This window comes from Eulemur rufifrons, chromosome 17, assembly GCF_041146395.1.
Source record: "Eulemur rufifrons isolate Redbay chromosome 17, OSU_ERuf_1, whole genome shotgun sequence".
Taxonomy (NCBI): Eukaryota; Metazoa; Chordata; class Mammalia; order Primates; family Lemuridae; genus Eulemur; species Eulemur rufifrons.
The window spans coordinates 24883177-24900643 of NC_090999.1; the positions used below are offsets into that span (position 1 = coordinate 24883177).

The 17467-nt window shown below is 34.1% G+C and overlaps 1 protein-coding gene across 2 annotated transcripts in view; it reads right to left on the minus strand.

The window, feature by feature from the left end:
* Positions 1 to 248: 248 nt before the first annotated feature.
* Positions 249 to 17467, minus strand: part of NUP155 (nucleoporin 155) — a 65050-nt gene continuing 47831 nt past the window's right edge. The window contains exons 23-35 of one of the 2 annotated variants that reach the window (XM_069492027.1): positions 14654 to 14845; positions 13785 to 13923; positions 12926 to 13061; positions 11890 to 12043; positions 11570 to 11674; positions 10719 to 10873; positions 6749 to 6878; positions 5696 to 5809; positions 4858 to 4978; positions 4333 to 4443; positions 2341 to 2477; positions 1167 to 1273; positions 249 to 510 (exon numbers count right to left, since the gene is read on the minus strand). In XM_069492027.1, the coding sequence (XP_069348128.1) occupies positions 372 to 510; positions 1167 to 1273; positions 2341 to 2477; positions 4333 to 4443; positions 4858 to 4978; positions 5696 to 5809; positions 6749 to 6878; positions 10719 to 10873; positions 11570 to 11674; positions 11890 to 12043; positions 12926 to 13061; positions 13785 to 13923; positions 14654 to 14845 (1740 nt within the window). In that variant the 3' untranslated portion in view covers positions 249 to 371. The remainder of the gene's footprint in view (positions 511 to 1166; positions 1274 to 2340; positions 2478 to 4332; positions 4444 to 4857; positions 4979 to 5695; positions 5810 to 6748; positions 6879 to 10718; positions 10874 to 11569; positions 11675 to 11889; positions 12044 to 12925; positions 13062 to 13784; positions 13924 to 14653; positions 14846 to 17467) is intronic. The other variant, XM_069492028.1, reaches the window with a different exon arrangement.

A 17467-nucleotide genomic window follows, 5' to 3' on the forward strand; every position in this document is an offset into this window, starting at 1 on the left:
TGGACCAGTTTAGCTAGCCTACTTAAGTTTTAATGCCAATATCCTTGGACTAACTTGAAAATGAATAATATAAATTCAAAATTTCTGCCTGTAGCAAAATTCAAAACGAGTTTCTAAATTTTTTTTACCTTGTGTTAAAATCATAAATCATCTTATTTCAGTTGTTTTTAACCTAATTATTAAATAACAAAATAGTAGTAGTAAAAAAGAATTCGTTTGGCAAATGTACTTTGTAGATACTAGCCACTTATTAAAAACAGATTTCTCATAAAATTGTTTTAAATTCTTAGATTTAGAACACCTGATATCTGGACCCAGCTGAGCTTTTATTTTACAGATCAAAATGCATGGATGAAAATACATTATAATACTCAATGAAGCCGTTCTAATTTAGCCTGAAGAGATTTAAAATTCCCAGTGATGGCTTGTACTGCTACTGACGAGCTCATAGACTGGAGCTCAACCAGATAACCACAAACAGCATCCAGGCAGAGATTTGTAAATCTTCTCCTGTAAAGGAAAAGACACTTGATCAACTATCTAAACACTTAGAAACATTTCCTCCTAAAAAGCTTCTTCCCCCATCCCCCTTCACTTTTGCTAACCTTACTTGTAGTCCCACAGAAGAGCAAGGATCACATGATTAAGTAAATGGCAAATAAATGAAAATAGAGACGAAAACTTAGGGGGAAGGTGGATCACCACATAACAACCATTTTCCATATGAAGATCATTATAATGAGAAGGAGGCAGCAAGGTATGATTCCCATTAAGATTATTAACATTCTTTTGGCTTTTTCAAAAGACTATCCCTTCAAATGGCTAATAATATCACAAAGACATAATTAAAATGTCTTGGTCCTAGGACACTAATCCAAAGCAGAAGGAATTCCTAAGTTATATATGTTCACATGTAGAAAGGATTTAAGACAAAGGTTGAAAAATGGAAAAAAACTCCTACCTTGCATACATGTTGAAAAATAGCATTCAAATTGTTATTGTATACAAATTGTTATTGCTAATTATACAAGAGCCAAGAGCTTAAATCCCCTATACTTCTTTATAATGCCCGTATCTTTCCACATTCTCTTCCAATTTGTTACCAAGATATTTATTAGAAGCATTTAAAAACTTTTGTTAGAATACACTATTTAATTCATAGTTACCTTTCATAATTTAAAACTTGGCTAGGATTCTCAACATATCTTGTCAATAGTACATGTATACAATCTAAAAGGTGCAGTGGCTTCTTCATTCTATTCCAGAATGGATCCTATTAAGAAATATACATAATGAAATGTAAGGCAAACCGTTTCAATTTACTTTTCAGTCATTTATGTTTAAGTAGTCATCAGGGTCCAAGCACAATTTATTGCTATTAAAAAGCATTAAATATTATGTGGCTATTAAATTACATGTCTGGTTATTGCTAATATTTTGAACATTAAAAATTATATTGTGAAATTACTTAAGAAGAATATTTGATATATCAGTCCACTTCGTAGAGTAAGTAAATGTCCTGCTTTGGAATCTGAGGTAAGAGAAAAATCTATCTCTTTCTATGGATTGATATCCCTTTTACTTTGAACTTATCCAGATTTAGTCTGGTACCGTAAAAAGAAACTAAACTAGAAGCTACACAATCTTAATTCTAGTTTTGGCTTCACTAGTTAGGAGCCATGTTACTTGAACAGGTTATTTAATGTCTCTGCACTTGTCTTTTTGCAATGTAGGATGGGGATACGACTGTTTGCTCATTTCTATTAATATCACAGGCTTATTGTGACTCAGTAGGAAACACACAAACAGTGCCTTGTAAAGCACTGTATGATGCTACTATAAAAGACAATCTAGTGCAAGAAGGTTTTATTTGGATCTTTTATCCTTAGGATAAAAATTACAAAATATAGTCTGATACGATTCAATATGGTGAGAAAGATCTTTAAACATTGCTATTTTAGATAAGGTTACACTAAATAAATACAATGTTATTTTGTTCCTTCGAAGTAAATGATGATTCTTACTGTAATCGGTTTAGCCCCTACCTTGGTTTAGCCTATTCCACCAAGAGTACTGCATATATTTTTATTAATATTAAAAAAAAAACATTTCATTTTAATCATGATATACAGCAAAGCAATTCTCATGATCACTTTTGAAAGTCTGACGCATAATTTCCAGTACTCAACCAATGAAGCAAATGTCTGCTGCAACTGTATTAGACTAAGTGATAAAATACTTACAAATATGCAATCAAAATACCCCACGTGCTATATCTAGAAAAAGTTAGTTACATTAATTAAATAAAGAAAATTTTATCTTACTTAATATTTTCCTTACCCGTGATTTGAACAACTGATCATAAACTTCTAGTAGTCTAGGTAATGGCACTCCGATTTCATTCATTGTCTGTATTACAAAGCCCACATCCCAGTTCAAAGTACAAACTTGTTGCTCTAAGAACTGTACAATAAAATCTGGGAAGGGAAACAGATCAGAAATCAGGATATTTAACTATTGATATTAAAAATAGGTCTTATTCATAAGTGAGTAGGGAGAAATCTCTGAAAACCAATTTCAAGAAATTTTTAAAAATAGAAGTAACAGGTAAATAAATCTAAAGACAGAAAGTAGATCAGTGGCTGCCTAGGGCTGGAAGGTGGGAAGAAATGGGAAGTGATAACTAATGAGTACAGAGTTTCTTTTTGGGATGACGAAAATGTTCTAAAATTAAATTGTGGTGATAGCTGCACAACTTTGTGACTATGCTAAAACCATTAAATTGTACACTTCAAAGATAATAAGAAAAAAACTACATTTTAGAGAACTTAGAACACACAGAAAGGTAAAAGGAAAAAAATAGAGACCATTCACAATCCCACTATTACAGAGGAAGCACCAATAAATTTTTAAAATATCTGTATTTAAAAAAATTTCTTCATCCTTGATTTGACAATTTTTCAGAAAAGTGCAATTGTATCCTAATTTTAGAAATATTAAATGTGTTTTCCTTAATGCCTCACTCCCTAGATTTATATTATTTATTTTGATACTTCTAATTGTGGGCCCATTCTCACTTTTTACTTCCTGTCTTATCATAAGTGAGATCATAATAGCAACAAGCAAATTTATAATTATGAGATCTGAAATCCAAAACTGACCAATATGAACATCCATGGTCAAGAAGAATCACTGAAAAAACTGCCACTAAACCTGTATCTTTTCTAAAATTTACCATTCGAAGACCTAGGGTAGGTAATAAGAATTCTAAAAACAGTAAAATTTGATCCCATTTGAAGTTCCCTGAAGATTGTTTGCCATTGAGAGATTGATTAAAAAAAAAAAAAAAAGACGACGACCTCTTCTACTCTAAACTTTACTGGGCTGAAAAATAAATTAAGTCAAATGACTTAGAAATCTGTCTAAGTCAAAGCAGAAATTCCTCAAAAGGAACTGTGCACCTGTAGCCCTTTTTTTTTAAACTATTAAAAGTATGTCTCATGTACTTAAAAACACTTATGAAAAAAAAATATAGGCTTTAATTTTCTCTTTATTTTCCTGATCAATAAAATGGTTTGAAAGGATACAGTGTTAATACTGTACCCATGAGAAATAAAGGTATAATTATAATGGTTTTATTTCTGACCATGTCTAGGGAATAGATCCTAAGTCAGAGATGGTCTATAAACAAGTTGAATGCTTATTAAAAAAAAAAAAAAATTAATGTTATATTGTGAGAATTCTCAGGTTTCTCATTATTTTTTCAATAATACAAAAGTGCTTAATATTCTACTTTATAGACGTACTTATCTTGCTTGTATTGTTTTACAACTGAGGAAAACACTGTAGGTTGGCAAATGGCTCACAGTTACCTATGTGACAATTACCGTCATATTTGGTTAAGAGAGGGGTTCAAATTATTAAATTTTTAACACAACTATTTGCCATTTTAAGAAAAATATGCCCTCAATATTAAGAGAGCAGCTGAATCACAGATTACCCATGCACAAAACACCAGCCATTTCTCCCTTCTCTTCACAAACTTGTATAGGGTTACCAACAATATAATCACATAGTTTGTCAGCACAATCCCCAGACAGATATATAAACTTGGAAAGTTAGTCCAAGAAAGTTTCATACTGAACTATTTATCAACAAATTCTGCTATTCTTTGGGGGTATTTCTTTCCGGAGAGGTAGAATTACACTGTTGAGCTAACTAGCAACAAAGAAACACTTTATTTCACTCTACAGATCATTATTTTTCCATGTCAATGAAGGAAGTCATCAAAACAGAAAATAAAACATGACAGCACCTAAGGTTACTGCTTACCTAAAGGAAAGAAGCGTGGTGTGCCAGCATAAATTTTGCCCAGGAGGACAATCTTGAGACTAAGAGCATGCATTCTATCTGGAGAGCTCAATGTTACACTGTCATTCAATTCTGTAAGAAAGAGACATTAAAACCCAAGTTTACATTGGCCATTTAATTGTTTCAAGGTTAAAAATACTTTAGAACTTATATTTACATTAATATACTTAGCAGATTCTGTGTTTCTGCTAGTGTCTGACACTCTCTTCTCTTACCCAGGTACTGCTTATAAGATTCTGAGGTAAGCATCCCAGTATCCCTTGTTAGGCAACACAAACCATAAAAATGATACAATTGTTTACTGAGCGTCCTCCCAAATATTCACTGGGGTCTTTCTCTACACAATCACCCTCCACCTTCCACTTACTTCCTACTTAGGCATACACAATTTTCATGAGCCGTAGATATAATTGCTACTAGCAGTCTGCATTCCTCTACTAAGTCACTTAATAACATTTGTTAATATACCTTTAATTGAACACTTACCTTTCTCTATGATATCTTGCCAAAGTGTCTGTACCAATATAGGGTCTGAATAACCAGCACAATGAATTATTGCAAGTTTACACTCCGCAAGTTTAAATGGGTCAGCAAATTCCCCATAAAGCTGTGGGAGAAAATCCCAAAATTAAACACCCAACCAGAGGTCATTATTTAGAGATTACTAATCTCTGAATAGTGAAGTACTCCTTGAAAATTAAAAATAACCAAAGATTTTACCTAAAGTTTCTAAAATATGACATAAAAGTATAATGATATGTAACTGATTGTAAGTCCAGATTAAAGATAATGAATATATGATGAATACATTCAAACAGATTTTAGTACGTGTGCCTTTTTTTCTTGGCTAGAAGGGAGATGCTGCAATGACATTTCTTTTACAATTAGTGTGTCTAAACCAGGGGTTGAAGAATCATGAAAATACGGACAAATCTCAGAGTGCTTCAGGGTACTTAGAACCATGTCCAAGAATAACTGAAGAGGAAGGAACTGCTCAGGTTACAGAGTGAGAGAGGAATGGAAAGTTAAGCAAGGATAAATTGCTTTTCCAAGGCCATAAATTAGCTGGTTTTAACACAGCCCCCATGTCAGGCGGGTAGGTTCTGCAGAGCTACTGGCCTAGAAGGAAAAGCTTAGCCTTTTGTAGAAGCCAGATGCAGCAGTAGTGATCTGTCAGCCCAGTGACGAGCTGCCAAGGATGGTTAATCTTATTTTGTGGAGATAGGTTAATCTTTCCTGTGAAACAAAGAGCAAAATCAGAACAAACAAGAAATTTCTAGATACTAGGTAACCACTGTAGGAATTTCACTTGCTTTTTTATTACCTTAGTTATGTCCATTAGCTCAGAATCCAGCTGAGAAATTGCATCCTGTACGGAAGAATGATGGGAATACTGCCTTTGTAGTGTCTCTTGTATCTGAAGTTGGATCCTAGCAACCTAGTTTGGGCAGAAAAGAGGACATCTTAATTTCTTTATGATAAATCAACAAACAGGCAGTTGAAGGAATGATTTCTAGTATCTGACGTTTAAGTTTGCTAAAATAAAAATACTGTATAAATAAAAACCTCTATTGTAACAAACTAGCATTATTATAATAGACTTAATCTCAACATAACCAGTTTCACAGGAGGTATACTGTGGCAGAGCCCTTGTTACCCACCAATATGACTGTAGCCAGATAAAACAGCTAAACTATCCTTCTCAGCTGCCTTTGCAGGGAGGTACAGCCGTATGGCTAAGTCCCCTTCAAAGGAAGAATGGAAGGAAGTAAAGCATGTCACATCAGGGCTGTGGTTTTTTACAGTGAATGCACTTTGTACATGCTTGTTTCCCCCTTCCACACTCTGACCAAAGATAAAGCAAAGGCTGTAAGGAATGGTGTGCCCGACAACAGAACTTGCATCCCTAAATTAACCACATGGAGGAAAGCCACCTGCCAATCAGAAACACCCACTATGGAATTTTGTGAATGAGAAATAAGCTTTTTTATTTTCTCCATTATATTTTTGAGTCTCTGAGTGCCTTTTCAATTTAGCTTACCCTACTTCATACATCTACTTATTAGCTTCCACAATAAATGGTGAATGTGGCATAATCCACTTGCTTTTGGAATAGCTGAAAAAACTTTTAGAAATGCCATAGAGAAAACTTCTAAATTATAGCAATGTCTTTCTGACTTAAGTGCTAATATCCTTAAAATCTCTTTAAAATTTGTATCTAAACATAAAAATCAATAAATACATATAGGCAGAAGAGACTAGAATTAATAACAATGACTTCTACAGACCTACTATTTACCAGGGGAAGAATGGAAAGTGGAATAACCATGTGGCTACTACTCAATATGAACATAGCATAAGTATCTTTAGCACTTACTTCCATTTTTTCTTCTAATTCATGAAGGAATTCACCATCTGCAGCTATTGATGAAATGGCAGTGGAACTTTTGGCACTAAGAATGGCTCGAGCAATGTACTCTAGTCGCTGCTGAAGTGGAATTTCTGTGCTAAAAGAGAAAACTCTTATTTTTAGTTACATGATTTCTTAAGGATTGAAGATATAAATATGTCAATTAGGATGTATTTTATACCAAATGAACATAAAAGGCCATTTGAAACTTGAAAAAATTATTAGATTATTCTAATAAATCTAATTATTTTATATTTCTAATAAGAGAGATCCACAATTTTAGACAATAAAGAAATACTTAACATTTATGTCTAAAAAGTAACTTCCTATTTTAAAAACTTAGTTCATTGGTACCAATGTCATAAAGAAAATCTTTTAAAAATTAAAGAATATTTAGTTCAACTTGCTAACCAGATTCTTCTAAAATTAAGGAAAATATTTTTTATTGCTCATATTCCTCACCTCTCTACCTTAGTATGGCCTATATTACATTTGATCTTCTACACAGCACCTAGAGTGACCAATTAAGAAAGTAGTCCCAATTACTTGGGAGGCTGAATCAGAAGGATCGCTTTAGCCCAGGAATTCAAGTCTAGCCTGAGCAGCACAGAGAGACTCTGTCTTTTCAAAAAACAAAACAAAAACAAAAACAAAAATCAGATTACGCCACACATTTTCTTAAAACTCTCTAATTGCCTTCACCTACTCCTCCAACCTCATCTTCTACTCACTCTCTTGCTCACTATCTCCAACCCCACTGGCTGGCTTTCTTTTTGTACCCTAAACACAGCAAGCTGTACCCTGCAGTACCTCTGTATAGACTGTTGTTACTATGCTTGGACCACTTTTCCCCCATTGTATACGTAGTTGCCTACTTCTATCATTCTAGTCTCAATTCTAATGACACTTTCTCTGAAACCGTCTTTGACCATTGCTAACTAAAGCAGCTCCCCACTCCCCCAGGCACTTTCTACTATACTATTTTATTTTTATTGTATTTATAGAACCTATTTACCTATGGTCTTTGCCTAAAATGTGAGCTCCTTGGAACGAAGCATGTTGTCTGTTTTGTTCATTACTGCTTCCTATACACCTTGAACATCACTGGTGCTCAAAATATATTTGCTGGCTGATTGACAGGTGTTATTAGAAAGCCCCAAGCATGGATTCTATAGTTGCCACCTTTAGTCCTTTCTAATTCCCTAATTCTACCAGACTCTTTGACAAAATAAAGCAACTTGGCATTAAAATCATTTGTTAGCAACCTCTCAGATCAACCAGTATTAAATTTATCTTTTGATACCCCAATTAATTCCAATGTACATCACAATAAAATGGCTTTCTTTACTTTCAGAGAAGATCTTATTTGAACTGCCCTTCTCTACAGTTATGGTTCTTATATTTTTCTTCTTCCAAAAAGAAATCAAAAGGAAAAAAAAGGATTAACTCCTCTCTCCCTTCTAACTTTCAAAGCAGAGGTGTGTATGAGAGTTAATTATCACTGACCACATTAACCATTTATACTCATAAAGTACTTTGCACATTTAGGGGACCTGTTTCTAAAAGGGCTTTCCTTTTTCCCCCCTTTGATCTCTAAAAAAAAAAAAATCCTCCATTTGAGCCAAACATTTTGAGTAACATCTTCAAGTTATTTAAAATATAACCTGGCTGCCAGTTTATTTGGTACTATCTATATAGTAGAGTGCAGTGAGAAAGAGAACAACATGTAACACAATAGTTGTAAAAACTTTTTAAGCTTTTTTAAAATTAAAAAAAAATTTTTTTAGAGACAGACTCTCTGTCACACAGGATGGAATGCAGTAGCGCAATCATAGCTCACTGCATCCTCCAACTGCTAGGCACAAGTGATCCTCCTGCCTTAGCCTCCTGAGTAGCTAAGACTACAGGTACACGCCACCACACTCAGCTAATTTCTTCTATTTTTTGTGGTAACAGGGTCTTCCTATGTTGCCCAGACTGGTCTCAAACTACTGTACCTGGCCTGGAAAAACATTTTTATCATGGAAAGAGATTGTAAACTGAAAGCTAAAGAGTGACGGGCCAGGCATGTTGGCTCACGCCTATAAACCCAGTACTTTGGGAGGCCGAGGTGGGAGGTTCACTTGAGCCCAGGAATTCAAAGTTTCAGTGAGCCATGATTGCACCACTACACTCCAGCCTGGGCAACAGAGTGAGACCCTGTCTCTTTAAAACAAAAAAAAAGAAAAAAAAGAGTAGATGGACACAAGTATCTCACATGAGGAGAAAATCAGGTTATATGTGAACATGTATGTAGTGGATTTGGATAATGGATGCTCTTAAAAGCTGGAGAATTTCTGCATACTTTACCAGAATATATTAATTTTTGCAAAAAGAAAAAATGTAAATAACTACTACAGAAAGGGCAATTAAGAGCCACACTAAGTTTTAGGTCAATAGCAGCACAATAAAAATGGTTTACAGAGATTTGTATGGTAATGGTATCTAGGACTAACTATTTAAGATGAATGACAAGAGTAATCCAGAAATGAGATACTGAAGGCCTGGATTAGGGAACAGCCCATATGTCCTTCTAGAAAATTACAGTACATAATTGGCACTAAAATTCTGGATAAAGAAATGAATTATATAACCTTAATAAATGGAATGAATTAAATATTTAATAATGCTTTCAATTCTTAATTAAACAAACCATGAATTAACCAAGAGGGCCTTTACTAAAAACGGCCTTTTAGACTTTTAACACCTCACTTTCCTTTTCATTCCTTTCATTAAACCAAAACCAAACAAATTAAAGTCACTTCATATAGGCCATCTTCTATATGTGAAGGGAACTTAAAAAATCAAGTTTGACTGAGGAGGGCAAGTAGACTGAACAGGCTGTGGGTTCAGATGTGCAATAAAAACACCCACGTGAGAGCAAGCAGATGCACATACAATACATGCTCACATGTGCAATTAGCCACAAATGAACTCTTTAAAGTAACCATTCTGAGCAACATAACTTAAGAACAGCTCTGCTTCAACACTTCCTCTTCCTAACTTAACCAGTTTTTAGAAATGGCACTTGAAAATAGAGGATCAAATTAACAATCTGTTCAATATTTTATTAAATTGTCTTTTTAAAAAAAACCTGTCGATATGGTAATCTAATTAGAAATCTCAATGTTTACCTTAACAGGACTCTTAGTCATCATCAATATATATGCTCTATGACTTTTTTTAATAATTTAAACTGATAAGGGAGTAAAGGAAATTATTCTCAAATTGGTAAAACACTTAAAATTATAGAGCCTTGAAGAAATAGTTTTTGTTATCTTAATTTAAAATACTAAGCTACTGGCCAGGCTCAGTGGCTCACGCCTATAATCCTAGCACTCTGGGAGTGCTGAAGCGGGAGGACTGGTTGAGGTCAGGAGTTCGAGACCAGTCTGAGCAAGAGCGAGACCCCCGTCTCTATTAAAAATAGAAAAAATTAGCCAGGCATGGTGGCATGCACCTGTAGTCCCAGCTACTCGGGAGGCTGAGGCAAGAGGATCGCTTAAGCCCAGGAATTGGAGGTTGCTGTGAGCTAGGCTTATGCCACGGCACTCTAACCCAGGCAACAGAGCGAGAGACTCTGTCTCAAAACAAAAACAAAAACAAAAACAAAAACACTAAGCTATTAATAGGAAAGAGTCTAAAAACATCTGAAAGGATTTAGAACATAGTTTGAATAAAGAGGGTCTACTGAGTATTCTTTTGGTACCTCCTACACATTATTAAAAACAAAACACAAAAAAGGAGAACTGTAAACTTCAGGTAAATTCAAGTAAAAGCATAAAAATTCTACTTACATATAACCTGAATGAGGTTTTATTTAGTTTGCGAAATCTGGATGTAACTATATATAGCTCAGTCTTCAATCATTCTTCACAATGAGAATATTATGCCATACCTATGCATATCAGCCAATTTGGATAAGACACGAGCAGCATTACTAAAGCTTCTGTTCTTCTCATAATACCTCCAGAGTAAATCCATATAACGGACTTTGTTTTGATCAACTTTGGCCATTCGGACTAGATGTGGCTCCAGAAATGGAGAAGCGACCTGGAAATTATAGTTATTCAGAAAATTTTTCTGACCACCTAATTACTTTTTAAGTAGAAAATATAATAAAGGCAACTACAATTATGCCTTGTTTTATGAAAACAATTAAAATTATAAGCCAACATTAATATATAAAAGAGAAAGTAATTTTTCCCATCATAACTGTTTTAGCACAATTAATGGAAGATTCTACAAGTTACATTAGGTGGATAAAAATAATTTACTATGAAATTACACATTTATTAATAAACTTTGAGAACACAGCTATTTATTAATTCCTAGACTCTGAGCTCAAAGGCATCCTTAAAATTCTCAGGTACCATGCATTCATTTCATAGACTAAGGAACACTGAACTAAGGGTAGTAAAAGGACATGTTTAAAGTCACATAGTGACTTAATGGCAGAGCTAAGATGAAGTTCAGGTCTCTTAATTCATAATCCAGTATTTTCTACACCACAATATAAACTATGTCAATCAGCTTCTAAATAACAAGAGGGGAGCAATGGTCTACTTTGCCTCTTAGGAAAAGAAATTGCATTGCTTAGCTTTATACTAACATCTAATGGTAGGCACAGGATGAGAAACTGAATTTCCTACAGTTATGCATGTGCTTAAATCATTGTTATGCTTTAAAAATATAAATTATGCTTAAAAGTATAAATTAACAATACTGCAATAAAAAATTTTTCTTTACCTGTAACAGCTTATCTGCAAGGTCAGCCTGTATTAGCCAATTATAAAGGGCAATACTAAAGAGCTCATCTTTGGATCGCTGAGCCAATTTAAGCATTTGTTCAAACTAAAACAAAGAAGACAGTAAAAATTAGCATAGTTAAATGCTTTGTTGCTGGGTATCACAACCTCTTAGACTTACAAACCCTTGATAAGAAATCAAGAATCCTTAAATGGTAACTTTTAAAAGCTACAGCCTTTCCCAACATGATTATGCCACCACTACCATGCAGAACTTTTAAATAGTGTATTCTCAGAATGAAAATATGCTATATCCCTTACATGATGTCCTGCTTCTTCATTACTCAGCATATTGGGATCAGATGACAACACTGGAGGACCAGGCTTTTTGGGTACACTGGGAGACTGAGGAGCAGCCTTACTTTGATTTACCAGTTCTTGAAGTGTATCTGTAATGCACTTGTAACTGTTTAATCTGGAAAAGAATGGAAAAGGGGCAATTACATTATTTAACTAGAAGGCAATCAATTTACTCTATCTAATTTAAATATATGAAGAATATGAGACTATTTTGGAGAATACATGTACATATTTGGTATTAAACGTGTTTTATATAGCTTATATATTTCCTTTACGGACATACACTTCCCTCTTCAATAGTCTCTACAACTGGGTGCAGAGGCTCACACCTGTAATATCAGCACTTTGGAAGGCCAATGTAGGAGGATCGCTTGAGGCCAGGAGTTTGAGATCAGCCTGGGCAACATAGAGAGACCCTGTCTCCACAAAAAATATAAAAGTTAACTGGGCGTGGTGGCATGTGCCTGTAGTCCCAGCTACTTGGGAGGCTGATGTAGGAGGATCCCTTGAGCTCAGGAATTTGAAGTTGTAGTGAGCTATGATGATGTACTCTAGCCCAAGCAACAGATCAAGACCCTGTCTCAAAAAAAAAAGTGTACAGACTTTTGAATTCTTAAAAATTAGCCTTTAAAATAAAATACTAATTGTCACCCAGAGGCAAAAATTACAAAAAACCCGAAAAGCTAGATTTGTTTTCAGATAAGTGATCTTATTAAAAAATACATTAATAAAGTCACAGTAAAACTACAGTGGCAGGTTAAAAAACATTTGTAAGCCGTTAAGAATTTTTATCAGACTAAAATTTTATCTCCAGGTTATGAATTATAATCCTGATTCAGGCCTTTGATAAAACAAATCATTTTAAGTGACAGCATAATTCAATTTTATAAGTGTTACATTTGAAATATTATTTCCTTTATACTATCAATCAAAAATGTACACAAAGAAAAGTCTATCCTTACAGCTGACAATCTGCAAAGGTAATAATAGAATGTACCTTTCTTGGAAGGCCTGAAGTCCAACTATGTCTTCTTCTGGTTCTCCATGTTTATAGAAATGAAGTCCAAGACCCTGAGGATCTTTTTTCTCTGCAGCAGTAAGAGACAGTTCCACCACACCTTCATAAAAACGCACTAATGGGAAAGAAAAAGGACAAAGACTTAAGGCTTATTACTAAGTGGGATACATCTTCCCTTAGTAGGTATATAAAAATTATGATCAAGGTTATGTCTCTACTGTACATTAGTTACCCTGCTGACAATATCATAAAACATTTCTGAGTCTACCAAAGGAAAAGGTCTGAACATGACCTAAAGGCAACTATTAAATATATTTCTTCACTGGAAATAATTTCCATATTTAAAATAATAAAAACAAGGATTTCTGTTCGTTACTGAGGGAAAAAATATCTTGGAATTCAAAATAATACCTGTGCTGATAGTTATATCCTTTACATTATGTTATATTTGATTTAAAGCAATTTTTTAAGAAAGTAGGCAGGTTATATCTTAAAAATTAGTCAAAAAATTTTAAATATCTTAAAAATAAATGCAACCCAGAATGCAATCTAATACATACAGTAGTTTAATTGGACAAGAATTGAAACTCTAATGTTAAAAAGTTACATATTTCAAGACAGAAAAAGAACATTGTAGCTTCTGCAGAGATCAGTGTAGTTATCAAATACTGAAACACAATGACATGATGATGTTCCTATATTGTATCATTTGGCCACTTATATTGAAGGCAGATTTGCCTCTGGGAAGAGGTTCTTCACCATTATGTTGCTTTATTTATACACTGTCATTTGTCCTCAGAGTTAAATAAAAGATATAAAGAACATTTTTTTTCCTCACCTTGTCTATATTGAGCACATACATTGGCAAGGTCCACTTGATTGCTGATTTTTTGATATTCCTTTAATGATTCCCTTAACATTCTTTCCTTTTCAGTCTTATTTTGAACCTGTCGGGAACGCTGGAGAAGTTCATTTGCCTAGAAGAGGAGATGACAAGAACTTAAAAAGATATAAAATCAAGTAGGCAGATGATGTTGTCAATGTTAAGTTTCAATCAATATCTAAATTTATATGTGGCTTATTACCATTAGAAATAAAAACAACTCTACAAACTTACTTCTTCTTAATTTTAGGCAGAAAAGTTTTGACCAAAATATCCTAGCTATTTTTAATTCCTCTCACAAATATGTTAAGCAAGATAGCTTTTGTCTGGCAATTCTCTTGCCTAGTCAATACATTATTGGTCAGCAGGCAGTCCATGCAACACTGATTTACTTATTTTTTTTCACCTGTAGGAAAGGATCAATAAAAATTGCCCCATTAACTCTAATTCATCACAGATTTACTTAAAGTTTTATTTAACTTTTAATTAGAGAAATTAATCCTCTAATGGCTACATTTCCTTACTTGCTAAATTCAGTGATTTTTCTTATTTCTAACCTTTGTCTTTAAATATGGCCTAGAAACACTATCAAAGATTCTTTGTGAAAAACTTAAAAGAGTACACATGGATTATAAGAAACCATGTATTCTAACCCATTTCTTAGACAGAGGAGGATTCTGGGGCCAGGAGAGGTTAAGAGCTACATGACTGAGGTCGTATATCAAGTAAAATAAGACACCTCCTGATTCCCATTCTAGTATGCTTTTCATCATACCCTGACACCTCCTATAAGAAACACTGAAATAGGTAACAAAACACCATACCTTAGAACAAACTGCATCATCAGTGCTATACAGAAGTGGGCAGATATCCTGTAAATGTAAACTAATGCCATCAACAGCAGCATTATCTCTGATGTAGCAGTTGATAAGAGAAGCAATTAATGCCCCTGTGAGTTCTTTATCCCTGATTACGAGATCTTTAAAGGTGGTGATCTTCAACTGCTCCTGAAATTCCTAGAAGTAAAAGAGAAAACCCTTTTATATCAAAATTATAATAACAACTTGTTTCCACACAGAAGGAAATTTCTTTAATAAAGTAATGTAAACAGCAACAGACTCTATAATTCAAAAGAGAAAATATGCTAAACTATAAAACCAAATTTTTGCAAACTTGTATAAAATCATATAGAGTTGAAAAAGAACCCACGGTGGGCCTAGTCCAAACCTCTCACTTTATAAAGTTAAAGTAAAGCCCAGGTGGAGCCAAAACTAGGGCCAGGTCTCCTGACTTTAGTTATAACTAGGATAAAACAATCACTTGGCTACATTAACGAATCTCAGGCTTACATTTTATTTTTCCTAAATACTGTCTCAATTCTATTATTCAAGGCCTTCTAACATTGGAGTTTGACATGCATTTTGAACAAATCTACTTGTTAAAATGAAGCTCTGAAGTATTAAGGTGACTTATACTACAGTAAAATATTCTGTTTAGTGACTAGACTGCAATTTCTTTTTTCTAAATTTCAACAAATATCCAAACTATATTCAGATTTTTGAACAAATATTTAATTTACATTCCTTGAACACAAAATTGCTCATGCAAGGAAGGAACCTTTGAAGACGGACCACAAAAAAAAACCTAGGCTAAAAACCTACCTACATTGTGTTTATCAACCGATAAAACTCAAAATCATTATTCTACATGACATGAAAAAGAAAACAGTTTTCATAATTAAACATATTAGCTTGAATTTTTAAAAAGGAGAAAAAAACTTTTGTGCTTAAAAGAAAACCATCAACTAAAAAATCCACAACTACTCATTGGACACTACTGGGAAGAAGTGGGCATTATCTTCTAACTCTGAAAAATTGTACTTAAAATTAGCCAGGTATGGCTTACGCCTATGATCCCAGCACTTTGGGAGGCCAAGGCGGGAAGATTGCTTGAGTTCAGGAGTTTGAGACCAGCCTTGGCAACATTGTTGGACCTCATTCTTTTGAAAAGTAAAAAATAGCTAGATGTGGTGGTGCACACCTGTAGTCTTAGCTACTCGGGAGGCTAAGGCAGCAGTGCTTGAGCCCAGGAGTTTGAGGCTGCAGTAAGCTATGATCATGCCACTGGACTCTAGCCTGGGCAAATAGGGCACGACCTTATCTCAAAAAAAACACAAAACAAACCAAGAAAGCCCCACACAAAACATAAAACATTTCAGGGTAATCAAATAGCACTCAAGGACAAAGAAAATTATTTTTTTATAGAAGTGCAGTTAATAATTGTGGAAAGAAACCTGAGCAACATAGTGAGACCCCATCTCTCTATAAAAAATTCAAAAATTAGCTGGATGTGGTAGCACACACCCATAGTCCTGGCTACTTGGGAGGCTGAGTGAGGCAGGAGGACGGCCTGAGCCTGGGAGTTTGAGGTTGCGGTGATCTGTGATTGCACCACTGTGTTCCAGCCTGGGCAACAGAGCAAGACCCTGTCTTTAACAAAACAAAACAAAACAAAACAAAAACTGTGGAAGGAACCAAAGATTTAGAAAATTACCATTTTGTAATCCTAAATGAAATAATGAAATAACCAATTCCAGCAATGATTATCAATGGATGATGAAAGCTTGATGAAAGTCTGACGGAGAATTTTGTAACAGCAGAATTGGACTTACCACTTGAATCCAGCAACTGATCCTAGTATTACTAAAAAGCAGAATAACCAAATCTTTTGTGTCCCCTAATAAACAGCCTGACGAACAAACCATTACCTACGAAGCATTCTATTCTTCCTCAAATAAATGAACTGGAATCTAATCAAACCTATAGAAATCTAACTTCCATTTAATAGAAAATGCAGGAGATAGAGAAACAAGTTCACAAGGAAGGTAAAAAATCACCTTGGAATGTTGTTATCATTCTGTATGACTGATGATCTGATTTCTACAAGGCAATAGCAAGGAGAAAAAAAAAAAGGAGGAAAGACTGCTCTTGATTGAAAGAGATTTAAGAGAAAGAACGATTACATTCAATGAGTCAACCAACTTTTTAGATCCTGATTTGAATGAACCAATCTGTTAAAAGACATTTTTAAGACAGAGAAATTTCATTATTTTAGATGCTACAATAATTAGTGTTAATATTACAAAGTGTGATAATGATACTGCTGTTATTCAAGGAAATGTCCATCTTTTTAAAAGAAATACACAGTATTTCTAAATGTACAGTATAAAGTAAGTAGGAGAAAAATGACACGATGCCTAGAATCTATTTTAAAATAATTCAGTAAAGAAAAAGAGAAAAGAAGATAGGTTAAGCAAAGCTGATAAAATATTAATATCTTGAAAATGCTGGATATGAGTCAAGTGTATGTAGGAGATAATGTTAGTTTTTGCTCCACTTTCACATGTTTACAAATGTTCACGATTCAATAAAAGGTAGGAATATATTTCCTCCAAATGTCCTATCTAAAATTTTGATGAATGCCAATTATCCTTATCCTTAAAAAGGATTCAAATGAGAACAGCAAAAGAAATATGAACCGTTCACTTCCCACAATGATAAACATCTTCCGTTAAAGTAAGAGTGTTTAATTTAGGTTGTTTGACCCCTGGGAATTACATGCAAAAATCTCTGTGTTAA